We start from the raw sequence: 27,541 nt of genomic DNA on the forward strand, positions 1-27,541 counted from the left end.
CAATCGAGTGTACCAGAGAGGCAGAGGTTGTGGAGAGCTGAGATCAAGCCCTTGCACTCCAGCCCAGGCGAGACTCTGTCTTAAAAAAAAAAATTAAAGAGAGAGAATATGCTACCCAGGATCTTAGCATACCCTCTTAGGGGAGAGCCAGATAGTGTTACACTGAGACCATGACATTTTTTTTCATTACATAAAAAAGCGGACCAAGGAAAAATGCTTCTTTTTCTTCCTCCCAATTCAGTTAAGATTGTCCCTTGTGCTGTTGACAAGCTTAGCTCCTGTTGGTTTCGCTGTTAGTGAACTAGTTCTGCTATTTTTTGTGTGTGTGATTTTTCTCAACCAACATGAGGACACCTTTGAAGCACTAATAACGTCATATATTCCATTTGAACCTTGAGGTTAGAGGACACTCAAAATCAGGTTTGATCAATAGCATAACAATGAAGACTAAAAAGTGATTTTTGGTTTCTGAAGAAGCTATTGGAACAATTTGTCATAAACAGTCAGGTAGTCAATATAAACAAAACTTACCGAAGGAAAAGAGTCACTAGCGTGGGTAATACGGATTTAATTCATTTGCATTTATTACTAAAAAATGAATGGATAATTTGTCAGAGTTAAATATTTACAGCTCCAATTTAAAAAATTGATCTCTATGCTTTGTACTCATAAACCAAACAGGTATACTTAATGTTGTTTCCAATTATGCCAGAAAACCAGCTGCGTGTGAGCTAGGACAGCAGGTGCTGGGGAAGGCTTTGCATTTTCCCAATTTTATTGTTGTTTTAAATTTTAAACTTCATTTGTACCTATACATGTTTTATTTCCAGTTTATTCAAAAATAGCTTACTGTAAATTTAATTTATGAGTGTTAAGTAGAGTTTAATTGTGTAAACTTGGAGCTGTGGCTTTTCCACACGGAGAGAGAAGGTGGAGAATGGCATGTGCAGTTAAAGTGTGTCCCACGTGCTGGGGCATTTCCCACAGTCACCTCCCTTTTTACCAGAAGGAAGCAGAGACTCAAAAAAAGTTAAGTAATTTGCCCTCAAAACCCATAGACAGCATGTACAACAAAACCAAGTGACAGACTATTTCTTCCTGCCCCAAAATGCGAGCAGGTGGGAATAGTATCAACAGCTAACAAGTTCTCCCAGTAAACCAGGGTCACCTCGCGGCCTCGGGAGCGGAGGAGGCCTCGGGCAGCCGGGGTGCTGCACAGCACAGCCTGAGGGACAGAAGCCCCAGCCCGGTCGGGGGCTGCAGGTTCCAGTTTACTAAGAGACTGCAATTGGCCCTTGGTGAACTCTGAAGGGCCAAGGCTGGCTGGACCCCATAAACGGCTGAAAGGTTCCTTCCCGAGCAGAGCTCCGTTCTGGGGGAGAAGTGCTGAGATCTGAAGCAGATCAAGCAGGAGAGAGACACAAAGAACAAAGGAAAATGGAAGCCCAGACGACAGAGGGAGAACAGAGGAGGCTCATCCCAGACAGTGCGCCGCCATCTTTTCCTTCACTTTGTAAAGGCAGAGAAGTAACAGAAGATGGACCTCTCTGCTAGCAAGTTAGATAACTTAGACCAAATGAGCCAGTTCCTAGAAAAACAGATACTGCTAAAAGACACTCAAGAAGAAATGGAAAATCAAGTAGACTTACAACAAGTAGAGGTTTAATTAGGAATTAAAACGTTTTCTGCAAAGAAAAGCCCAGGTTTACATGGCTTAACTTGTAAATTCTACCAAACATTTGAAGAAGAAATTCTACCTTCATAAATCCTTTCAAAAAAGAAAAATGGAAGAGGAAGAAACACATTCTAACTCATCCACTGAGGTCAGTATCATCCTGATGCCAAACCCAGACTGACTTGTGATCAGTGGAGAAGAAAACCACAGGCCAATGTCCTCAATGAGCATCAGAGCAAAATCCTCAACAAAATACCGGCAACACAGACAAAAGATTCTACAACACGACCGAGTGGAATTTATCTCCAGAATGCAAGGGCAGTTCAATACCCAAAGATCAATGTCATACAACACTTCCAAACAGTACAGGACAAAACCAGCCAGTCATCTCAACAGGCACCGAAAAAGCATTTGACAAAATCCAACATAAAATCAGAAAAAAAGCTCCTAACAAACCGGGGATAGAAGAGAACTCCTCAACCTGGCAAGGGGCATCTATCTACAGAAAAGCCACAGTTACTGACGCGAATCCCCATGCTTTCCTTGTAGCTCAGGAGCACGAGGGGGAGGTCGGCCCTCCGGTTTCTATTTAATGTTGTAATGGAGGCTCTAGATAAAATAGCACAGAATAAGAAGAGACCGAAAGACAGAAAGAAAGAGAGAAAGAAAGACAAGGTCTCCGTGCTGGGAATGAAGAAGTGAAATGATCTCTGTCTAAAATTTCATGAAACAGTGTGGATTACAGCAGGGTGGGTGCATTGTAAGTGGAGCAGGGTTGGCCGGGAGCTGGTGATGAGGGATACACATTTACTCGAATTTTTTAATATGCTTAAAATTTTATGCAATTTTTGGCCGGGTGCAGTGGCTCACACCTGTAATCCCAGCACTTTGGGAGGCCAAGATGGGCAGATCACTTGAGGACAGGAGTTCAAGACCAGCCTGGCCAACATGGCAAAACCCCGTCTCTGTTAAAAATACAAAAACCAGCCGGGTGTGGTGGCACACACTTGTAATCCCAGCTGCTGGGGAGGCGAGGCAGGAAAATCGCTTGAACCCATGAGGCAGAGGTTGCAGTGAGCCAAGATCACACCACTGCACTCCAGCCTGGGCGACCAAGTGAGACTCTGTCTCAAGAAACAAAAACAAAACCGAAATTTTTTGTAACTTTTAAATAACATTTAATATTGGAAGATGTTTTTAAAGGAATAACAAACATTCTCAGAAAATTCAGAGATTTCTGAATCAAAAGGGAACTAGGCCACGTTTTCCTTGTTCTTTTTGAGGCAGTTTAGCCCGATCCAAAGCTACTGGTTAATTTTACACAAACCAGAATCCATTAACTTTTCACTGAATCCAAGTCTATCACAAAATATCTAGTGAAATGGTTACCGTTTCTATTTCATTGATGGGAAAAACCCACAGTGTGCTGTCTACGTATGTAGAGACGTAAGTTGTTTTCCCCGTCATTCTTCCTCACGAAACATAAATAATTCACACATCCATTCCCTTTCCTCTTTCCCTAATTAACCTGTAATTAACCTAATGAATTCTTTAAGAGCTCAGTTCCATGTCTCTGGCCTCCCCGTGCTGCCCGGCTGGGTCACAAGCCTCTGCCACATGTAGGAGGCTCTGGCCCTTTCCCCAGCGTCTGCCTCTGGGGTTGCTGCATGCTCCTTGGTAAGATCAGGTGGTTGTGGTGAGTCTCCCTCACCGCCCTGCGTATGTCCATATTCGGCCAAGGGCTGTGCCTGGCACACACAGGACAGAGGATGCGCCTGGCGGAGCTGAGCAAGAAGATGTGAGAAGGGACGGATGAAGAGACGATGACCTCATGCTGTACTCGCCCATGCCTCACCCGTCATTATTGGACCCCATACAGCATATAAAAAAGACATTTCCGGCCGGGCATGGTGGCTCAAGCCTGTAATCCCAGCACTTTGGGAGGCCAAGGCGGGTGGATTATGAGGTCAAAAGATCGAGACCATCCTGGTCAACATGGTGAAACCCCGTCTCTACTAAAAATACAAAAAAAAATTAGCTGGGCATGGTGGCACATGACTGTAATCCCAGCTACTCAGGAGGCTGAGGAAGGAGAATTGCCGGAACCCAGGAGGCGGAGGTTTTGGTGAGCCGAGATCGCGCCATTGCACTCCGGCCTGGGTAACGAGGGATAGGATTCTTCCCTTCGATCATTTCATCTTTTTATCAAAGTAAAATTCTAGGCCGGGCGCGGTGGCTCACACCTGTAATCCCAGCACTTCGGGAGGCTGAGTCAGGTGGATCACCTGAGGTAAGGAATCTGAGACCAGCCTGGCCAGCATGGCGAAACTCCATCTCTGCTAAAAATACAAAAATTAGTCTGGCATGGTGGTGGGAGCCTGTCTTCCCAGCTACTCAGGAGGCTGAGGCAGGAGAATCGCTTGAACCCGGGAGGCAGAGGTTGCAGTGAGCTGAGATTGCACCACTGCACTCCAGCCTGGGTGACAGAAACTGTCTTAAAATAAATAAATAAATAAAATTCTACTTGACCAGAGCCATCCCATCATTAGGTTTTTTTTTTTTAATGTCATGATTTAATTAATTAATGTAATTGGCCCCTCCCAAAAGGAAGCTTATGAAGACGTTTAATAGAACCTTAAAGAAACCCCTCACTTGTTGCATTTATTTTGTTAAATCGGTTTGAATTTAAGAACTCGTCATTGAAGGTTTACATGTCAGTAAACTTACCAGGAAACACACTTGTACTGCCATTATCCGAGTGAGCCCCAGAAGATGAGGCCGCTTCATAATTAATGCCTCCAGCCCTTAACACACGCGGCCATCTGTGCTCTGCTCTGCACAGGCTGCGAGCTAGTTAATAACGCATTCACGTTCGTCTGCAGCCCACGAGTCGTATGACAGAAGAGATCAGAAAACACAGTCCATTTCACACAGTCTAAGTGGATAACAGGTCACTTTATTATTAACTTTAGTTTCAGGTGTGACATGACTCAAAATAATGTGACTAGGAGAAGAATGTGTAACCCAGTCCCCTACAGACAGTGCTGAGGGGCCCAGCCTCCCTGCAGCCCACTGTGCTTTGAGGACAGCGGCACCCCGTCCAGCTCCCAGTGACATGAGAGCGGACAGGGCCACCCGGGCTCCTGCCTGGGACCCCTTGTTCTACCCCGGCCCCTGCTGCATTTCCTGGGGAACTCACTCTCCATCCAGGCTGCCTATCAGAGAAGGCCCTGGTGCTGTCGTCGCCAAGTTTTGTTTGTTTCTTTTTGAGATAGAGTCTTGCTCTGTCACCCAGTCTGGAGTGCAGTGGCACAGTCTCGGCTCACTGCAACCTCCGCCTCTTGGGTTCAAGTGATTCTCCTGCCTCAGCCTCCCAAGTAGCTGAGATTACAGGCACGTGCCACCACGCCCAGCTAATTTTGTATTTTGAGTAGAGACGGGTTTTCACCATGTTGGCCAGGCTGGTCTCCAACTCCCGACCTCAGGTGATCCGCCCACCTAAGCCTCCCAAAGTTCTGGGGTTACAGGTGTGAGCCACTGCGCCAGGCCCATTGCCAGGTTTTGAATCCTGGCTTTTTACCTGCCTGCATCTCGATTCTTTTCTCCTACCTTCTCTAAGGTGCTTCCTCCTCCGCACTTTTCAGGGCACATGTAAAGTTCGGTGTGGGATCAAACCCCCAGCTTAAAGCACCCTCCATAGCATGATGTGAATGGCTGGTCCTAAGGGCCCACGCTCAACACAGTGTGACGTTCTGCCATCCGCCTGATTCATGGTGGCCCAGCCCGTCTCCCTCCCCTCACAGATGATCTGGTCTGGGTTCCCTGGGACTGTGGCATGTCCCGACCTGAACCTGCATCAGGGTCTCTCACAGTCACTTTCATCTTGCACCAAGTTCTGCTCTGTTTGATTCTGCTGCGTCCCTTCCTACCCCATTTTATTCTTTAGGAATATCAGCCAACCTTCTGGTTTTCCAAATGCCTAGCTCACCGCTGTCCTCCTCTGTCAGGCTGAGATCACACATAATCATTTGCAGTCCTTTAATTGTTCTGCTCTGACAGCGAGCGTGACACTTAGAGTGGGTCTGCGGTCGGCACACCCTGGTGCCTCTGACGGGCCATCGTAGCTGGCATCCGTCCCAGGACTTTTCTGGTTGTTAAATATTTTGACCATCTCTCCAGCTATACTAGCCAGCATTGCTGCTCCTGAATGAATGTAGTATTCTTTTTTTTTTTTTTTTTTAGATGTAGTCTTGTTCTTGTCACCCAGGCTGGAGTGCAGTGGCACAATCTTAGCTCACTGCGACCTCCACCTCCTGGGTTCAAGTGACTCTCCTGCCTCAGCCTCCCGACTAGCTGGGACTATAGACGCCTGCCACCATGCCCAGCTAATTTCTGTATTTTAGTAGAGTTGGGGGTTTCACCATGTTGGCCAGGCTGGTCTTGAACTCCTGACCTCAGGTAATCCCCCCATCTCAGCCTCTCAAAGTGCTGGGATTATAGGCGTGAGCCATGGTGCCGGGCCAAATCATACTATCTTTAGAGTCAGAGGAAATTAACTGGAAGGATACAGGGACTCACAGAATGGAAGGAGGCCAGAAAGCCAGGATTAGAAATGGCTCAGAAAACCACGAAGAGAGGCAGAGGAGCCGGGCCACAGCAAGTCCAGCTGGGCCTGAGCCTCAAACACTCCCTTTGCCTTTGGGTCCTTGGTCCAGGAATAACAGCCATGCACTTTGGTCGAACAACACGCACCAGGGGACAGAACAGGGAGTCTCTCTCCTCACATTCCTGGTAGTCAAAGACCATCCCATGCGCGTTCCACACCAAATGGTCCCCTCCCATCTCTGGTGCTGAAGAGGGGGTGCAGTGAGGAGCAGCCATTCACCTGAAGCAGTGAGGGGTCGGTGGCTGTTGGACCATCCTCCATCCAAGGCTATGCACAGCTGCCTTCCTGAGGGAGAGCAGGGCTGCAGAGGCAGGCATGGGTGGGTGCCTGCTGGGAAAGCTGCAAGCCCCGAAACCATCCCATTCCCACTCCCCCAGCAGGCCCCACCAAGAGGAGAAACCTGCACCCCGCCTCCACAGGCAGAGGGAACATGCTGCATAATTGACGTGTCAGGGAGCAGCTGGGGTGAACAAGGAGGGCATGGCAAATGCTGAAACACCTACCCCAGCACCCCGCAGCCTGGGGGGCTCACATTTGCAATGGGGGTGACTGTCAGGGTGACCAGTTTGCTTTGCAAAAACGGTGGTGACATGAACGTCCCTACACTGAAGGAATTCACAAAAGCAGTGCCAGAGGCCAACACAGCATCAAATAATTACAGTTTAGCAGAGGGAGTGCTAGGAGAAGGCCATGCCCTGTGCCACAGGACACCTGTGTTAGTCTCGTTCCCTCCCTCCCTCCCTCCCTCCCTCCCTCCCTCCCTCCCTCCCTCCTTCCCTCCCTCCCTCCTTTCCTCCTTCCTTCCCTCCTTTCTTTCTCTTTCTTTGTCTCTCTCTTTCTCTTTCCTTCTTTCCTTTCTTTTCTTCTTCCTTTCTTCATTTCTTTCTTTCCTTCCTTCCTTCTCTTCTTCTCTCTTTCTGACGGAGTCTTGCTCTGTCACCCAGGCAGGAATGCAGTGGCACCTCCGTCTCCCGGGTTCTAGAGATTCTCCTGTCTCAGCCTCTTGAGTAGCTGGGATTACTGGCACACACCACCACACCCAGCTTTTATATATATATATATGTAAGTATTTTTAGTAGAGACAGGTTTTTGCCGTGTTGCCCAGGCTGGTCTCAAACTCCTGAGCTCAGGTGATCCACCTGCCTTGGCCTCCCAAAGTGCTGGGATGACAGGTGTGAACCACTGTGCACGGCCCCTGTAGCAGTTTCCTTTTGCTGCATAGCAAATGATCCCAGGCTGAGGTGCTTAGAACCACACACATTTCTCTCTCTTAATTTCCACGGGTCAAGAGTCTGGGTGTGATCTGCTGGCTCCTCTGATCAGGGCCTTACGAGGCTGAAGTCAAGGTGCCGCTGGGGCCAGGAGCTCATCTTACCTCAAGGTCAAGCTGGCCCTCCAAGCTCACTGGCCAGTGGCCGCATCCAGTTCCTTGCGTGTGAGACTGAGGCCCCTGCTTCCCGCTGCTGCCCCCTGGGAGCTGCTCTCAGCTGCTGGGGGCCCCTCTGCTCCCTCTTGTGCAGCCCCTCCCCCAGAGCATGTGCTCCCTCACAGCCAGCAGGAGCAAGTCTCTCAGCCCCGAATCTATCTTTTATCCAGGTCCACCAAAGATAAACTTCCCTTTGACCAGCTCAAAGCTGCCTGGTGAGGGATCTTGATTCCACTGCAGAATTCCTTCATCTTTACAAGAGAATGCAACCTGGTCGCGGAGGGACATCAGGCTCTGCTCCCACGGAGGAGAGGGGATTGCCCAGGCCCACCCAGCGTGTGGTTGCAACCTCAGAGAGGTGAGCCCTCTCCGAACTCCGCCTCCCGCAATCCCGGAGAGAGAAGCAGCTCAGGAACAAGGCGAGCACTGTAGCGTGGAGTCTCCAGGGTGGGTGAGGTTTGCCCACACCGTCACCTGGAGGGTGAGGTGTGCTGGAAAGGAAGGAAATCTGGGTGAATACGTAGAGGGTGGCCGGATGACCAGAGACTGCGAAAACCAGATGGAGAAGTTTGTATTTCATGCTAAAAAAAGCAACCAAATCTAGTTAAAATACCCCAAGTTGGGTAATAGGATCAGATTCTTTACAGTGAAGCTTATGAAAGTAAAATTATCTTATAATTGTATTATAACACACAGCAGAGTTTAAAAATGGTCCCTTAAAAATGAGCCTTAAGAACAAGCAGCCACTCATTTGGTCCCAAAAGCCACAAGCTATCGACATCTTTTTATGCTGAGGAAGTCTTGGTGGTATTGATTCTCATACAGCAGACATCAGGAGGAACATCTTGTACCTCCTCTTCCCCACCTGCCTCTGAAACAAACGCGGATCTGATGACATTGTCATGAGGCCTGCTTGCCCTCAGCAGCTTCCTAGTGTGCCCTGGGTGTGGCCGTTCAGTGCCAATAAATGGAGGAAAATGGGAAGACAGGGAGAAGGGGGAGTGGGTGGGAGGAATGGAAAGGGGGAGGGAGGCGGAGAAAGGCAGCTTAAGGGAAAATGGGACATCTGGTCACGCTAGAGTTCACAGAGTGGGGAGAGGTTCTAATCCCTGGCCTCCGCAGACCCACGGCCCATAGTCACGCTAGGGCTCACAGAGTGGGAAGAGGTTCTGAGCCCTGCCCGCTGCAGACCCACGGCTCACGTGGCCTCACCAGCATTGCATCTGTCACAGTTCCAAGTCCTCAGGGATAACATCACAAAGTTATTTTTTTTTCTTTTTCCATTGTAATTTATATGGAATTCTGAACAATAAAAAATCAGAGCCCAAACAGGTGACAAAGACGTTCATTAAGAGGGTTGTGAACCTGAGAGCACATCCAGAATATCCCCTCTCCCTTAAATCTGTGAAAGACATGACCTCTGGCCCATCTCCCGCAGACACTCACACACTCCCCAATGTGATGTACTCACCGTGACCGCAGGCCTGCACCTGAGCTTCCTATCCCTTTACCCTCCTGTTCTGCAGATGTTCCCCTTGAAGAGCTGGAAAAATTGGTGTTTAGGAAAGGCTTTGAAGATGGAAATGAATGCAAATGCAGTTATTGTTATTAATAATATTTCAAACTTGGCACACAGAACTTGATGACATTTTAATTAAGTTTCTGATTTTATTGGTCAGGGGGCAAAAAACTTTTTATTTTTATTTTCAAAGCCTAAAGGCACGTCAGGTTCACAGACAGCAGCAGGGTTTACTCAGGATGTTGGATTCTGCCTGGTGATGTTTGCTCAAAAGCTCATTTCTTACGGCTTCTGAAGCAGATTGAAGACAGCGCTCCCCCCCGCCCCCGCCCCATAGCCTTTGTGGATGCAGAGACCCTTTAGGTACTTGTGAGATGTCACACTAACCCAAGCGCTATAATTTTACTATCTCCTGCTAAGCTCGTCCAGAGATTGATCATTTCTATCCAAAATTGGCAAGCTTCCCTTCATTTGTATTTCAGATTTAAGAACAGGAGAAAATTTGTAGAAAATGGTTTATAGTAGAAACATACTGGTTTAAACTTAACCTACTTGCTATTTGAAACAAGTTCTTTTAGTTAAAGTGGGATTCCTTATGTAAAAAATCATTTTAAGAAATTTCCATACTGCATGTTGCTTTTTTAAAGTTGTGTATGTAGTAATATGCAGAAATTCTAGTTCTTCTAAAGACTCCCTTGTAACGTCTCTCACACACCAACCTGTATTCATCCCCCAATCCACAGGTTCATGGGGATACTTTGTTACATAATTTTGTGTCAATGTGATTAGTAGGTTTTTGGTTTGGCTATCTAGTTGCTCTGTTTTAATATTTAGAAAGATTAAACACTATGCCACCACCACCTTTCACTTTCAACATTTTAAAGACAAATATTATGGCCGGGCGTGGTGGCTCAAGCCTGTAATCCCAGCACTTTGGGAGGCCGAGGCGGGTGGATCACGAGGTCAAGAGATCGAGACCATCCTGGTCAACATGGTGAAACCCTGTCTCTACTAAAAGTACAAAAAATTAGCTGGGCATGGTGGTGCATGCCTGTAATCCCAGCTACTCAGGAGGCTGAGGCAGGAGAATTGCCTGAACCCAGCAGGCGGAGGTTGCGGTGAGCCGAGATTGCGCCACTGCACTCCAGCCTGGGTAACAAGAGCGAAACTCCGTCTCAAAAAAAAAAAATAATAATAAAGACAAATATTTCCTCCTTGTGCCTAACATACCAGACAAATTATCCATCACTATAAGGTCAGAAAAATATTTTTGACTACTGACATTTCATGCACCCTTTCCCAGGAAGCTACTAGAGAATATATTCTACTAAATTAAAGAAATCAATCCAGGAAGAAGACATCGTGGGATGCAGAAAATAAGGGCTTCTGAGAGGTGGAGGGAGTTCCTGACACCTGTGAAGGGAATTCCAAGCACAGGAGCACCAGCAAGTTTAGAAAGTCACCGGCAGATCGGGGCGGGACGCCAAAGGGTGACAGGAGGGATGTCTCAGAACAAAATGGAATGGTACTGATAAGTACGAATGTGAGGCTGTGAACTAGAAGGAAGTATATAGAAAGCTGAGAAAATGGGCGGAGTGTGGTGCTCACGCCTGTAATCCCAGCACTTTGGGAGGCTGAGGCAGGCAGATCACTTGGAGGCAGAGGTTGCAGTGAGCCGAGGTCCTGCCACTGCCCTCCGGCCTGGACAACAGAACAAGACTCTGTCTCAAAAACAAAACAAAAAAGAAAGCTAAGACAATGAAAGATGGAGGCGATGATTATCTTCAAGGAAAAAAGTTGTATAAGAAAGAAGAAGCAGTGAAAACGCATGAACAGCATGGGGCGGCCTGTAGCCCTCACACGACAGGGAGCTATGGTCATGTGATCTTGTTAATATCATGGCAGGGACTGAATGGAGACCCGTGTAGGCTCAGCGGGGACACGTGCAGTAGAGGCAGGGGTGGGAGCATGAATGAGCTAAATATTTATATTCCCATGTAACTGCTGCTGTTGAAATTTTTAAAATTATACTATAAGCACATGATTTAGAAATTCAGACACAATAAAGGCAGACAAGGAGCAAAGACCTGTGAGTGGTCGTCTCTGCAGGGGCGTCCGGGGTGGGCGATGACAAGGACATAGGGTTATTATTACTGGCCAGGTAGCACCATTTTCTTTTAAAACTACGCAAATGCAGCCAGGTACGGTGGCTCACACCTGTAATCCCAGCACTTTGGGAGGCTGAGGCGGGTGGATCATCTGAGGTCAGGAGTTTGAGACCGCTCTGACAACATGGTGAAACCCCGTTTCTACTAAAAATACAAAAATTAGCCAGGCATGGTGAGAGGCACCTGTAATCCCAGCTACTCAGGAAGCTGAGGCAGGAGAATCACTTGAACCCGGGAGGTGGAGGTTGCAGTGAGCTGAGATCGTGCCACTACATTCCAGCCTGGAAGACAGAGTGAGACCCCACCTAAAAAAAAAAAAAAAAACAAAACTATGCAAATGCATTTCTTTGGCTAAAATTAAAGTTTTTACCAAGTTTCATTGTAATACAGAAAATAAACTCTTGGTGCAGCCCTGTAGGATTACACAGAAGAAAACCAGCCGTTCGATGCCTTTCTTCTTCCATTCCCAATCAGAAGGTTGTTTCTGACCCATCAAATATTATCCACTAAGAAGACAGAGCCTCCTGCAGCAGTCTCGAGTGGCCTGGAGCGGAATCAAGGTTTGAGGCCTATCTCCAGGTGGTCTGAATATCCGTGCATCCGGGCCTGCTTAGAATGAACCCTCCAGAGGCGTTCTGGGTTGCTCAATGCAGAGACTCTTATCCAGGTGTCAGCCTCTGAAAGAGATGTGCCTGGGCTTCCTCTCTGAAGATGGACCTGGCAGGTCTGGAGGGAGGCCCCTGTGATGAACCCTGTGATAAGCCACTGATTGCTGTGTCATGGGAACAGCCACAAGGTCGACTGACCTATAAAGGTCACAGGAGTGCCTCAGGGAGGCAGTAGCAAGGTGGGGAGCTGGGGCGGGCTCCATGCTGCGCTGCAATTTGAAAACTGCCTGGTACCTCAGCGGGGGTGTGAGCTATCAGGAACCTGCCACTGGACTCAGCCACCAGAACACAAGTTCTGTGCATCTGATGGAGGGGACTGAGCAGAAAGAAAAAGCTCTCCCTGACCAGGCTGCTCATCAGGCAGCCTTCGGGCCACCTTATACAGATTCTGCCATACAGCTGGGGTCTCTCCGCTCTCAGATACTAACCACGCCCACTGGACCATCTTCCCTCCAGCTGGGCAAATGCACCACAGAGCCCTTCACCTTCCGGAGCCTTGGCCCATCTTGATCTCCTCTTCGCCCTGGGCCAGCCCATCACTCCTGTTTCATGTTTGAAGGTGCCGAGCTCCCCTCTCCCACAGGCCGCCAGCATCTCAGGTGGGACCAAGCCCAAGCCTGTTTGTTCTGGGTCCTTGCACTTCTCAACCCAACCCTGACTCTCAACACCCACTGGATGGTGGGCCCGGGCAGTGCTTCTCAAAAGGTGAGTGCTGAGGCATGCGGAGGGGGAGGCTGCTCTCCCGGACCTGCTCAAAGCTCTCTCCGTTTTTCCCAGACTGGCGCTGCATCTCTGCCTGGCTGCCACAGCTCCTGCAGCTGGACAGTCACAAACCCACATGTGGAGGAACAGCAGGGGTGGGTGGTGCCCTCCTCTCCTCCTGCATCTGCCCTGCTCACTGCAGCCAAGGGTGGGTGGGCTGGGGTCATAGGAGAGGTGCCCTGGAGGCAAGATGGTGCTTGCGGCATCAGGAGTCATGGGGTGGTGGGAAATGCAGGGCCCTGGGACCCAGGCTGGGAGGCATTGCCATCCTGCTTTCCGCATCCATGGCAGGCAGCAGGGCAGGGGAGAGGGCCCTGCCCTGGACCTGGAGGAAGAGGTGGACCTAGACAAGACAGGGAAAGCCAGGGAGACCCAGCAGAACAGGTGAAAGTGCGCTTGGAGAAGGCAGCCCCTCATGCCTGGCCTCAGGCAAATTCTTTCTCTGTGGATCCAAGAAGTAGGTACCACCATTGTGCCCAGCTTACAGACAGGCAAGCAGGGGCCTCATATCAGTGGAACCTTATCCTATTTATCCCTTGAGTCTAACTTTGCTTAGCAGCATATATTCAAAACCATTCAATTTTTTACATACTTTTCTGGCTTTTTGAGTAGACTGAGGTAATTTCCAGTTACCTAAGAATATTTAAATATTCTTGTAAATTACAATAGATGAAAAAATATTTTCAGGGAAACCATTTTATATTTCTGTTTTAAAAAGCAAAGGGGTGGCCAGGCACAGTGGCTCGCGAATGTAATCCCAGCACTTTGGAAGGCCGATGCAGGCAGATCATGAGGTCAGGAGTTCAAGTCCAGCCTGGCCAACATGGTAAAACCTCATCTCTGCTAAAAATACAAAAATTAGCCAGGTGTGGTGGCACACGCCTGTAATCCCAGCTACTCGGGAGGCTGAGGCAGGAGAACTGCTTGAACCTGGGAGGCGGAGGTTGAAGTGAGCTGAGATCGCGCCACTGCACTCCAGCCTGGGTTGGACAGAGCAAGACTCCATCCCCCAAAAAACCCAAACAAACAAAAAAGCAAAGGGGTGAGTTTTCAGTTTTCTAGAAAGTAAACAGTTTAGTTTTACCTTTAAAAGTAAAAAGTTTGGCCAGGCGTGGTGGCTCACACCTGTAATCCCAGCACTTTGGGAGGCCGAGGCAGGTGGATCACGAGGTCAAGAGATCGAGACCATCCTGGTCAACAAGATGAAACCCCATTTCTACTAAAAATACAAAAAATTAGCTGGGCATGGTAGTGCGTGCCTGTAATCCCAGCTACTCAGGAGGCTGAGGCAGGAGAATTGCCTGAACCCAGGAGGCGGAGGTTGCGGTGAGCCGAGATCGCGCCATTGCACTGCAGCCTGGGTAACAAGAGAGAAACTCCGTCTCAAAAAAAAAAAAGTAAAAAGTTTGGTTTTCATAAATTGAACATTTATTAAAGTGATGTTATATAATATACAAACAGCTTGCTTGAGCGAAGGTGCAAATCACTCTGAATAACGTTAAATTTCTAATCATCATCCACCTGTTATTTCAGACCCCCTGGCATCTCTACTTTGCTGCAGTAACAGTCTGTGTTAAAGGTACTGCTCAGACGCATGATTCCAACAAGTTGCTTTCATTACTTTACTGGTAATTTTAAGCACCACAGAACTTAGTTCTTGTTTTGCTGGAAGAAAACTGGAATTAAAATCATTGATCCTTTAGAGAAATATAAAACAAAGGAGAAGGGAGTGTACAAAATGAATAAGAAAATAATTCTTAGCATACTTTCCTTTCCTGTATTCTCACTGAGAAATGAAAAGCAAACGGGACATTGAGAAGCACAATTTATCCTGATGAGGCTCACTTAGGGACAGGCAGCCTCGCTGCATGATTATCCATTGTTAGGTGTGAAATGGAGCCAATGATCGCTATGGTCAAGGAGAAAAGACCTGGGGGCCACGGCTCACCCAGTCTTGCTCCTGACCTGCATCTGAGCACCTGAAGGAAAAGACTTGAAGTGGCAGCGGAGACAAAAGTCTCAAACGTGCAGAATTCAAGAACCCACAGTGTCTCGGGATGGCTGTGAAAGCAACAGCTATCAGATTCCCTGACTACGAAACCCAGGCATGCCCAGGAATCCCAGGACGTGGCGAAAGTTTTCCCGGTGCAGTTCACCTCAGCAGTGTCTACAAGATTAAATCTTGTCGTTCTTTGAGATTGGCGCTCATGCTATCCACATATTTTTTATTAACAAGTACAACGAAATTTAACTTATTCCATTTTTGATACCAGTGTAATGACCAAATGAAACTAGATTTTTAAAATAATCAGAGGCCCTGCCCCGCAAACTTCCCCCCCGGGCACGGGGAGATGTGGGGGCAGTAGTGACTCCATCTTGGGTGCTGACCCGCCATGCTGACTTCGGACAGGCCCCAGTCCCCTGAGCGCTCCCAATTCCTACGTCATTTCCCGTCCCTGGTGTTCAAACGAGTCGGCCTTGATGTTATCACACAAATTATGGGCCATGACACATACAGCACTCTTGTGTGTTCTGGAAGGGCTGCCTTTAATGGTCTTGCAAAGAGCACTTACACCTCCTCCCTACTGCACAGGAGTCCTGGGTCTGGGGTGACAGGTGCAGAGACCTGCCTGTCCAGCAGCCACCTAAGACCATGCTTCTGTCTGTAAGTTCCCCAATAAAACACCCTTCACTGACAAACTTGATTGTTCTGGCTTATTCTTTGCTTTCTAGGCTCCTTCAGCATTTGGGGGCCTCGTTGTATAGGTGGCCCTTTCCCAGAACAGGAGATCATATTCCATGTCACGTTCCGGGAGAAATGGCCTGGCAGAGGATGGCATTTGATCCCAGGGACCGTCTGAGCAGGATGTCACTCTCTGCTGCTCTCCTTCACGGTGATGGGAGTCACGTGGGGTGGATTTGCCTGGGACACTTTTCACTCTGTGAGTGCTCACCCCTCATGCCCTTCCTTTCTGTTCTGTTAACACTCATAGCAGTTTATGTATAACTCATTCTTTCAGCATCTGTTGGGCACCACGCTGTGCCTGAAGAGAGGAAGGGTTGATAACCGATCGTCTGCAACAGGTTCAGGTTCAGGGGGGAGACAGACATTGAGATGAATGAGTCTCAAACCTGCGACTCTGGGGAGCTTTTATAAACGCTTCGATCCCACTCCAAACCAACCGAGTCAGAATGTCTGGGAGAAACACTGGCTGGGGAAGTGTTATTTTATTAGTATTATTATTTGAGACAGTCTCACTCTGTCACCCAGGCTGCAGTGCAGTGGCATGATCAGAACTCACTTCGGCCTCAACCTCCCAGGCTCAAGCAATCCTCCTACCTCAGCTTCCGAGCAGCTAGGACTACAGGTATGCACCACCATGCCCAGCTCATTTTATTTTTGTGTGTTTTTTTTGTAGAGATGGGATCTTGCTATGTTGCCTAATTGTCCCACCTTGGCCTCTCAAAGTGCTGGAAGTACAGGTGTGAGCCACCATGCCCAGCCTGGGGAAGTGCTATTGGTTAAAAGTAATTCCCAAAGTGAGTTTAATCTATAACCAGGGTTTAGAAATACTGCTGTGGAGAAATAACGAAGCTTCACTAAGTGGCGCTTTTAGGAATGCTAAGGGGGAGTGATTAATAACTGAGCCGGAACCCAGGCAGGTGCAGGGAGAGACGGCATCTGAGAGTGAGTAAGAGGGGCCAAACACTGGGCAGGGCAGAAGATTCTAGACCAAGGGACCAGGGAGGTCACAGAATGGCTGTGGAAAGGCAGAAAGTGACGCTTCTGCCATTCAAGAGCTCTGGGGGCCAGGAGCTGTGGCTCACGCCTGTAATCCCAGCACTCCGGGAGGCCGAGGCAGGTGAATCACCTGAGGTCAGGAGTTTGAGACCAGCCTGGGCAACATGGCGAAACCCCATCTCTACTAAAAACAAATTAGCCAGGTATGGTGGTGGGTGCCTATAATCCCAGCTACTTGAGAGGGTGAGGCAGGAGAATCGCTTGAACCCTTGGGGGCGGAGGTTGCAATGAGCCGAGATTGCATCGTTGCACTCCATCTTGGGAGACAGAGTGAGACTCTGTCTCGGAAAAAAAAAAAAAAAAAAATCTCTAGGACCAATCCCTGGGGATACGGTCACCTAACTTATTCTGTACCTGTGGGGATAGTGACTCGAGATGTGTGAACAGCATGGGCCAGTAACTTGGAGGCCCAGCTTGACTGCGCTCAGGTAATGGCTCTTTCCAGCACCAAAATGGCACGTGTTCATAATTCAGGCTTCCCGGGGCTCTGTCTACTTACAGCCGTCAGTTCTGGCTTCAGGTTTGCTGTTTCAGCTCTCAGTGCAGTCATTCTTTTATAGGAAGATCTCATTTTTTGCCCCCCACTCCCTTATTTCCCCCCAGTTCTTTTTCACATAGAGGCCAATGATTCCAAGATTTCTTTGGAAAAAACGGTGGAGAGAGGAATGGAGGATGGGTGTTTACAAGTCTGTGTGTAGGTGAGGGTGTGGCCAGGGTGCGGTCTGAAGCATCCATTTGCAAACCCACAATTTCAAGTCTTGGGGTTGGCATCCTACCTGCTGCCTCCTCCTCATCCATCCCCTCCCACTCCCCTCCCACCAGCACTGTGGAGCTGTGAGGGTCAGGGGTAGATCCTGGTTACCCGAGGCTAATCCCCAACAATTTCATTCCCCTTGGACACTTACTAGGTTGGTGATATGCACTGACCTCAGGCTTAAGGCGCTCATCTCATGGGCTCCGCCACCAGCATACAGGCCAGGAGTGGATGCGTGACTTAGCTGGTCCATCACCATGAAGTATCTCCTTCTGCTTGGATGTGAAGGACCAAATTTGTAGGCCCTGGAGTTTCCAGCACTTATTTCACTTTTGCACTCACTGGGATGGGCGCCAACACATTTCATGATCGTTTAATCAGTCTATGGTCGATGATTTCAAAGATAATCCCCTATAAATTCTCTGCATGATAATCCCTCATGAGGATCCCTGTCTGTACATGGGATCCTCCCACCATGAAGTGAAATCTATGTCCTTATCCCTTGAACCTAGGCTGGCCTTGGAATGTATTTTCCCCAAAAGAACATGGTGGAAGTCGTGTTCTAAGACTTCCAAACCCAGGCCTTATAGGCCATATAGCGTCCGCATGGACCCTCCTGAGCTGCCACGTGAAAAAGCTCGGGCTAGAGCACTGATTGATGAGAAGCCACAGAGAGAGACAGCAAGGCCAGCCTGTCCCCAGGCTTTTGTCATCCCAGCTGAGATATCAGCTATGTGACTAGAGCTACAGGAAACCTTCCAGCCCCAGCAGAGCCCCCACAAGAATGCAGCTGCAGGCCAATCCCAGCCAACACCAGGTGGAGCAGAAGCACCATCTCGCCGATCCCACGGGGTCCCAAGAAATGGAAACTCACTGTTGTTTCAGCTTCTGCACTCACGGTCATTCATCACACAGCCAAAAATAACTGACTAACAGGACGTCTCAGTCTGCTCAGGCTGCTGTAACAAAATCCCTTCGATGGCAAGGCAGACACAGGAAGTTTGCTTCCCACAGTTCTGAAGGCTGAGAAATCCAAAATCAAGGTGCCAGCGGATCCAATATCTGCGAAAAGCCCTTTGCTCACAGATGGCCTCCTCTAAGGGTCTTCACATGGCAGAGAGGGCAAGCAGGCTCCCGAAAACCTCCGTTTTAAAGGATGCTAATCCCATTCCTAATCACCTCCCAAGGCTTTCTCCTCTTAATATTTAGGATTAGGGATTAGGTCTTTGGGATTAGGTTTCCACATGTGAATTTGGGGGGTCACTTTCAGACCATAGCATGGGGTGAATTGGACTTTCCATTTTTTAATGGACCTGATGTTTTTTCACAGATTCACAGTGCAGATGCTATGTTAGAAACAGAAAATCCGACTCATGTGGTTTCAATGATGTTGTCTCCCACAGCAGAAAATTCCAGGTGAGGGCAGCAGGATTTTGGGGAATTGCCTGATTGTGTCACTGAGGACTCCTGCTCTTCTCATCTTCCCAGGCGGCTATCCCCAGGGTGGATATGCTCTTCTGGCCACCTTCTCTTGAGGGTGCAAAGGGATGCGGAGTACCAGGCACTGCATCCAGACAAGGAACGCAACGTCTGCCAGGGAAAAAGGAGCATTTCCTCTTTGTGTTCTTGTAAGAGTGAGAAAACCTTTGCCAGACATCCCCCAGCAGGCTTCCTGTCGGGACTCATCGTCTTGAGCTTGTTTGAAGCCAATCATTGGAAAGAGAAATCGAGTTACCAACATTTTCTCAAAAGAGATAGAGTTTACCCTTAGCCACAGAGAGGGTGGATACCTGAACCAGCAAGGATAGAGATGGCATGGCTGCCACACTGGCAACCAAGAGTATTCACTACAGGACAAAAAACAATTCACCATTTACCACTGAACAAAGCAGACACTCCTGACAGGCCTTCATCTAGTGCCTCATACCTCCTCCGGCTGCGCCTCGACCCCAATCCCACAGTCACAGTTTACAAGGTGGAAGCTTAGTCAAAATCTGGCTCCAGCAGTCAGGGGTCCTGCAGGAAACAGGAGGTGTTCTTGGGAGGGGATGCGGAAGCCAGTTTGATGACCGGACGGTTTGCTGCGGTGCAGTCATGGTTCCAGGACCCTTCCAAGGGGGCCGTTATTCAGGGACCAGCAACAGTGGCAGGACTGTCTCGCCTTAAAAGGCATGGGGGTGGGGAGAAATTCTGTTCGTAGAGCCTGGATGAGTTATGCAATGGAAAGAGCACCCAGGAAGAATGGTAGCCACAGAGGGACACCAGCACTGGCCTGTGTGGGGACAGGCCGGGAAGGAGGGGAGGACAGTCCCTGCCTCTCTCCCACCCGGTCTGCAGTGGGTACCTCTGTGGGTGAGGTCCACCAAAGCGCCATGAGCTTCCTGAGACAGGGCAGGTGGAGCAGGCCACGGAGCAGGCTGGAATGGAAAATGGAGAGTCAGTAGGTGCTTTATCCGACCAGAAATGGGAGCCGCGTTTAGTCACTGTTACTACTGTTGTCTAGTACTCATTTCTATTTCTAAAAGGTGGCCTATACCCTTTCTTTTTCACAAGCACTCGAGAGAACATTCACGTTCAATTGCATTCCTGAGACCCAGGTGTGGCAGCTGTCTCCAAGGGCCACCAAGAGGTGTTGGCTCTCTGTTGTCATCAGTGACATCTGTGGCAGCAAAAGGGAGGCTGGAAACCAAGTGTCTCAGTTCAGTCGAGGCCGACGACGGGCTTGAGAACGAAGGGCTCATCCCGGGCTGCGCGAAGTGTCGCTGGGGGAACAGGGGCACCTCTGGGACTGAACGGCGCTGTGTGGCACTGAGTGCTCAGCCCAGTTCACAGCCAGCAGCGCTGGGACATGCCACAAGGAACGGCAGACCAGCGAAGCCGCGCTCCTCTTCGTGGTTCACCCACCCCTCAGGCCACCAGAGTGTCTTCTGCTGTCCCAGCTCTGTGGACTGAGGGCCAGAGACCAGGCCCGGGAACCACCCGGGTTCGGAGCCAGGGGCTTCCTGTCGCATCTCGCCTCACCCCGAGGCCGGCCGGGGGCAGCCACCTGAGGAGCGCCCCCGGGTCTCCACCTGCAGAGCAGGAGACGTCTGCGGGCTGGCGGCGCGGCGTTCAGGGGCGAGACCCAGCCTCGGCTCAGGGGACCTCCCACCTCGCCTGACTCCCGCGCTCGCCCCGCGGCTTTCGCCCCGCGATCTCACCGCCACCTCGAGCCTTCCGGGCTGAGGATAAAAGTTTCCCTGCAGGAGCCCGGGAAGGAAGCCCCGGGACCCTGGCCGAGCCTCCGGGTCCCCCGGTGCCGCCCCGCGTCCCCGCCCGCCCGCGCCTGCGCCTGCGCCCCGGTAGGCGGAAGCAACAGGGAGTCCCTCCCGCAGCCTCTGCCCTCCGCCCCCAGGTCCCGGCCCGGGCCAGCCGCGAGGGGGCAGGGCGGGCGCGGGTGCGACGCGGTGTGGGCGCGGGGCGGGCGGGGACGGGCCGCGGGGCGCATGCTCACTCGCGCCGGTGACGTGCGCGCCCGGAGCAGGGGCAGGAGCCCGCGGGGCCCGGAGGCTCCAGAGGGCGGCAGGCCGGGGAGGAGGAGACGCACGAGGAGCAGAGCGCAGCCTCCGCCGCGGCCCGGGCGCTCCAGCCGAGCCAGCCCAGCGGGCGGACCGACGGGGAGGAGGCGCCGGCGCGCGTGCGGACCCCAGCAGCCTCCCGGCCGCCCGCGGAGCAGCCGCCGACGCGCGGGGCCGCGGACCCAGCCTTCGCCGCCTGGCCGGGCATGAGCGCGGAGGGGCCGCGGCCGCCCCCTGCACCGCCCGGCGCGCTCTGGCCGTGACCGGAGCGGGGGGCGCGGCCGCACTCGGACCCCGGAGCCCATGGGCGCGCCGAGCCGGGCGCGGGGGCGCTGAGCGGCGGAGCGGGCGCGGCCGGAGGAGCCATGGACTGCAGCCTCGTGCGGACGCTCGTGCACAGATACGTGAGTGCTCCCAGAGTGGCCGGGGACCCGGTGGGCAGGTCCGGGGACCCGGGGACCAGACGCTGGCCGGCCGCGCAGCCCCGGGGTCCCGGGAGAGCTCCGAGATCGGGGACGCCGGCCGCCCCGGGGACGACCAGGATGCTGGGGAGCGGCCCGGGGTTGACACCCTGGGGCTTCCGACGGGGTCCAAGTGGCACCGCGCGGCCCCCGTCCCGGGCCGCCACCTGCTCCCGGGCCGCAGCCGCCTCGCGCCCTCTTCCAGCCCGCCGCGCCCCGGTGGTCGTTGGGGAGCCTGGCTGGGGTTCGAGCCGTCTCAGCGGACCGGGCGCCCTGAGAGAGCCGACTTGGACCCGCCGGAGCCCGGGTCCGGGAAGGAACCTTAGATGCGGCTTCCGCGCAGCCGTGTCTGCGAGGAGATTAAGGGACTGGGAGGAAGTGTCACACTTGTGCAGAAGCAGCTAGCGGGTGTGTTTGTTCCTCAGCGCCCCGGGGGATTCGGAGCGGAGTGTGCAGTCGTGTTATTTTTTTACCTTAAAGTGACTGATTAGATCCGAAGCCCGGGGTCTTGTTGGTTCCTCTGCAACCTGCCCCTTCAGTGACCAGCCGGTGGAGAGCTCAGGAGGGAAGGCTCCGAAGGGGAAAAGTTGGTTTTGTTTTACCCCGGAGGAGGGGAAACCGGCGTCGCTGGCGTTAGGTGTGAAAGGGGGTGTGTGTAGGAGAGGAAGAAAACTGTCCCAAGCACGGCGTTTCCTGCCCCCGCCTGGCACAAGAGGGTTCATTGTTCTACAGCGGTGGCGGTCAGCTGTCAGTCACAGGTTCGAGAAGTTGCAGGCACCGGGTTTGGTACCAGAGAGGGCAGGATTATGGGAACTTTGTTCTTTCCTGGCATAGGAATGACCTCAGGCAGTCTTTCATATTTATGAGCTTTCTTTAAATAGGAGACCTTGGCCAAAGATAGGTTTCTTTTCACTTGGGGATGCCAGATCAATCAATGCTTTCCCCCGGATTTATTTACTAACCGAAAACCTCGGAGAGTCAAGCGAGCCTGTTTCCTGGTGTCGGGGAAGCCGTAGGAAGCTCAGCCTGCTTTACCTAAGGGGGAAGAACTAGCCTCTGGTGACTCTGATGACTCTGGATGCTAGATCCCGAAAGGCTTAGCCGCAGCAGCCTCCCGTTATTGCCCCACTGACGCTCCAGCCCCCGGTTCCTATCCTAATGTTAATGTGAGCGGTAAGCATCTTGCAGTACCTGCGTTTCTCTATGATAATCTTACAGAAGACCTGGTATCAGTGACTGTAGGTGACCTGGCGTGTAAAAAAAATGCTTTATCGGGCAGGAACCTTCTGTTCCCAGTTGTGTCACTCGGAAGTGTGGGTTCCTAGACAACTCATTTTCCTGCCGTGTTTCCTCCGAGGGACATGGAAGAGGGAAGGGGCTGACGTTCACTTGACCTGCGCCCACGGGGTTCCCAGTTCACTCAGTTCCCTCCTGACACTGGGTGTGAAAAGGGAGGGTCACGTTGCAGGGCTCCTGTGCAGCCTCTCCCCGTGGAATTAATGCTGCGTGGGCCGGCTCGGCTCACCCTGTGGAGAATCTTGCCTTCCTGGCGAGTTCCTGACCCTTTCATCCTGGGGGCGGGCGGAGACAGACATCAGTGTTGATGCTCCTACTGGCTTCCCTTGCCCAGACCTTCAGCTGTTTTCTGTTACATAGATCTGTCTGTGTTCGTGTAGCTTACAATTGTAATTCCGCCTTGCTGTATTATTACGCTTGTGACATCACATGTTCTCGTAATCTAAGGGGTAAATATTCTTGAGAGAACTTTTCCATCGTATACATTATTTGATAACGTCTTGGGAATACAAGTTAGGGGATAGGGTTATTTCTGTTTTTCTCATTCCACATGTTTGTTTGTTTTTTTCAGTGTATTCATCTGGCTGCCTCACCCGTATTTACACAGAAAACCATTTATTTCTATAATTTTAAATTCATGTCTATGGTATGAAACTAATTTGACTTTTTCCAGAAACAGCCATGATCTGTTTTCTTATAATTTCATTATCTTCCACTGTGTAGGACTAAATTATATCTCCTTTTTTTTAACAGAAAAAAAAGAGTCTGGGATTGAATACTCACATTTGCTTAGGCGCTCCGTATGCGACTTATTTGATAAAAAAGGAGAAATAGGCCCTGTTCCCTCCCAGTGTTCACATAGTCAGAATTCCTGGGACAAAGAAAGCTTTGCAGCTCCTTCTGGTGTGTGAGGGGCACTAAAGATAAGGAAGTCCTTGGAAAACATTGCTGTAGGCATTTTATCGTGGGTTAGGTCCAGAGAGATAGAAGAGGCAAATGAGCGAGAGAACAGTTGAACGTCAGGTGTGCTCCACACTCTGCCTCACTGCTTGTTTGGGTGTTTGGATGGACAAGGAGACACTTTGTATTTGTACAAAGAGATACTTTGTATTTGTAAATGGTGTAGTGTTTGTGTACCACGAGGAAGTGCATGTGCCCACGGGGTAGTGTATGCTCCATGGAGTGGTGTATGTGCTGTGGTGTGGCGGCAGAGAGTGTGTGTGCTGTGGAGTGGTGTGTGTATTGTGGAGTATTGTAGGTGCTGTGGGGTAGTGTATATTCCATGGGGTGGTGTGTGTGCCATGCGGTGGTGTGTGTGCCATGGGGTGGTGTGTGTATTGTGGAGTAGTGTATGTGCTGTGGGGTAGTGTATATTCCATGGGGTGGTGTGTGTGCCGTGGGGTGGTGTATATTCTATGGGGTGGTGTGTGTGCCGTGGGGTGGTGTGTGTATTGTGGAGTAGTGTATGTGTCGTGGGGTAGTGTATATTCCATGCGGTGGTGTGTGTGCCATGGGGTGGTATATATTCCATGGGTTGGTGTGTGTGCCGTGGGGTAGTGTATATGCTATGGGGTGGTGTGTGTATTGTGGAATAGTGTATGTGCTGTGGGGTAGTGTATAGTCCGTGGAGTGGTGTGTGTGCGTGGGGTGGTGTGTGTATTGTGGAGTAGTGTATGTGCCGTGGGGTAGTGTATTTTCCATGGGGTGGTGTGTGTGCCGTGGGGTGGTGTATATTCTATGGGGTGGTGTGTGTGTTGTGGAATAGTGTATGTGCTGTGGGGTAGTGTATATTCTATGGGGTGGTGTGTGTATTGTGGAATAGTGTATGTGCAGTGGGGTAGTGTATGTTCCATGGGGTGGTGTGTGTGCTGTGGGGTGGTGTGTGTATTGTGGAATAGTGTATGTGCCGTGGGGTAGTGTATATTCCATGGGGTGGTGTGTGTGCTGTGGGGTAGTGTGTGTGCCGTGCGGTAGTTTGACCTACTTGATGTAACACTTTAAAAACATTTTTAGGCTGGGTGCGGTGGCTCACGCCTATAATTCCAGCACTTTGGGAGGCCAAGGTGGGTGGATCACCTGACATCAGGAGTTTGAGACCAACCTGATGAAATCCTGTCTCTACTAAAAACAGAAAAAATTAGCTGGGCATGGTGACGTGCACCTGTAATCCCAGCTGTGTGGGAGACTGAGGCAGGAGATTGGCTTGAGCCTGGCAGGCGGAGGTTGCAGTGAGCTGAGATCCCACAATTGCACTCCAGCCTGGGCAACAAGAGTGCAATTCCATCTCAAAATAAATAAATACATAAATGGCATTTTTTTTTTTTTGAGATGGAGTTTTGCTCTGTTGCCCAGGCTGGAGTGCAGTGGCAAGATCTTGTCTTACGGAAACCTCCACCTCCTGGGTTCAAGCAATGCTCTGGGCTCAGCCTCCTGAGTAGCTGGGATTACAAACACCTGCTACTGCGCCTGGCTAATTTTTGTATTTTTAGTAGAGGTGGGGGTTTCAGGATGTTGGCCAGGTTGGTCTTGAACTCCTGACCTTGTGATCCACCCACCTCAGCCTCCCAAAGTGCTAGGATTACAATAAAAGCATTTTTAGCAGCGTGGGTGGAAAGCTAGTTCCATTTCCTCTTCACCTGTGTTGTGAGGTGAGCAACACAGATCCAGGTAGTTTAAGTTCTGAGAAATCAGGGCAGCCTCAGAGGGTGGCTTGCATGCTCTCTGGGCAGTGGCCTGAGTGCCGAGTGGGAGCCTCCCCTGCCCTTCTCAGCTATGTGGCCTTGGGTAAGTGGCTTACTTCCTTCTGCCTCAGTGTTCTCCACTGAGGGTAAGAGCAGAACTCATTTCATAGCTATTGTGAGAGCTGAATGAGGTAATCTGTGTGGAAGGCCAAGAATGGGACCTGGCTCCCAGGAAGCACTCAGTCCATTTGTCATGCCTGGCTGTTAACATAGCCGAGTCCCTGGGTAGGTTTGGCGGGGGAGAGGGCAAAGCTATGGCCTGCCAGTTCTGTTGCTCAGCCACCCATGGGTCCCAGCCTGCTGGCACTGTGGGTCACAGGAGAGGTAAAGAAGGCGCCCTGACAGCAGGCATGGTATGGAGATCAGGTAGGACTCACAGAGCTTTCCAATGCTGTGGTAAATGGCCCTCTATCTCTGTGAGGCTGAGCACCCTCGCCTGGGCAGGATGCTTCTCTCCCTCTGCTTTTCCGTGCCTCCATTTAGGGCGTTCGTGTTTTCCTCAGAGTCCTGTGGTTCGAGAGCTCAATGTCATGGCTGTAATCTTCCTTCAGTGATTCAGCCCAGATGCACCTTGTTAGTTTTGTGCTTCTGTTTGTTGCTGCCTTACAATTTTTTACTTTCTGGCATATTTCTGACCTTCTAAGATAGAAAACATTGAAAGATCTGAAGGCTTTCCTTGCTGGCAGTAGATGCTTGATTTCAACACAAACTGTTACGTTAGACTCTTTTTTTCTGTGAGAGAAATAAACATTTTTGCTTCCTGAGAACTTCAAGCATTGCTGTGTTAGCGTGTGTTAAACCTTCTAGAAAGTGCAGCTGTTTATATGCATGCATACCCCTCCACTTCATTCCCAAATGGTGTGTCATGTGAACATCAGTGTTCAACCGTAATGTTGCCCCTTCTGAAAGACAGACTTGTTCACTCCACTCCGTTATGCCAGCCCCCGTTTTAAAACTTCAGAAAGGCCACATCATTTTTGAGTTTCTTTTCCTAATCCAGGATTAGATGATCCAGTGGGGCCTTGCTGTTGTTCAGCTGCTGGAGTCTACACCGCAGGACCACTATGTTAAGCTGCTTTAGCTGCCAAGGTCCTCAGGTATTTGAAATAAGCGAATCCTGAGGCATAGAATCCAAGGCTGATAATCTGCTCCAGCAGTGCGGTGGCAAGCCCGCAGTCTGAGCTCGGAAAGCATTTCTCACGAACGGATGTGTGACTGGGCAGCTCATCACACAAGTGCACTTGGCTTCAGGGCCTCAGGGTTTCCACCTGGATCTTTCAAAGCAATCTGCCTTGATGTGTCAGTTAGTCTTTGTGTCTACACAAGGAGGAATCATTTCCATGGCTTTTTGGAGCCCTGTTGAATATCTGCTTATTAGGAACAAGCATCTTGAGATGCTTTATTTGTTGCCAGGGAGTAAATTTAATCACCTCGAGGAAAAAAAGTTTGTATTATTAGGTTTGGCTACAGACAGTTAAATTTCTAGGGATGAGAAGACTGTCTTCAGTTTGCAGTTAGTTAAAATTACATTGAATTTCACTAACTACACATAAAATCCTCTATTTACAGGTGTGTTAAACCCTGAAGCCCAAAATACAAATTGCCCTTTGGTGCTTGGAGCATATGTTCAATAGAAACAGGGTTAATAAAAGATTCTCAAGTCCCAGACTTATAAATGTTTTTTTTAACCAAGTTAAATGCAGGTAAAAATGCTGTTTATTTGCAGTGAAAATCAATAGCAAGCGGGTTTTACAGCAATAGAAATTCAAGAAGATCAGATAAGGGATGATTTTCTCTTTCACGTGGCTGTGGTTATCTGAGAAGAATAGTCCATCCCACAGGTTCCGAGGTGAGTCTGACGGACCTACGTTCACGTTCTGTCTCTGTCGCCAGCTGTGCGGCCTTGAGTTGGTTGGCGCTGGCACACTTGGTGCCCCATCTGCAAGGTGGGGCTTATTCATGGTGCCCACCTGGTAGGTCTGCGCGGGGACAGGACTGGTCATGGTGCTTGTGCATGCTGGGCGCCCAGCGCGAGGGGCATCTTTG

At 50.3% G+C, this 27,541-nt stretch overlaps 1 protein-coding gene across 18 annotated transcripts in view; it reads left to right on the forward strand.

The window, feature by feature from the left end:
* Positions 1-21,267: 21,267 nt before the first annotated feature.
* The window catches only part of ATP11A (ATPase phospholipid transporting 11A), a 184,623-nt gene continuing 178,349 nt past the window's right edge, over positions 21,268-27,541 (forward strand). For all 18 annotated transcript variants that reach the window (XM_009005295.5, XM_009005346.5, XM_009005394.5 and 15 more), the window contains exon 1: positions 21,268-21,401. In XM_009005295.5, coding sequence (XP_009003543.1) covers positions 21,363-21,401 — 39 coding nt within the window. In that variant the 5' untranslated portion in view covers positions 21,268-21,362. The remainder of the gene's footprint in view (positions 21,402-27,541) is intronic.

This window comes from Callithrix jacchus, chromosome 1, assembly GCF_049354715.1.
Source record: "Callithrix jacchus isolate 240 chromosome 1, calJac240_pri, whole genome shotgun sequence".
In the NCBI taxonomy this organism is placed as follows: domain Eukaryota; kingdom Metazoa; phylum Chordata; class Mammalia; order Primates; family Cebidae; genus Callithrix; species Callithrix jacchus.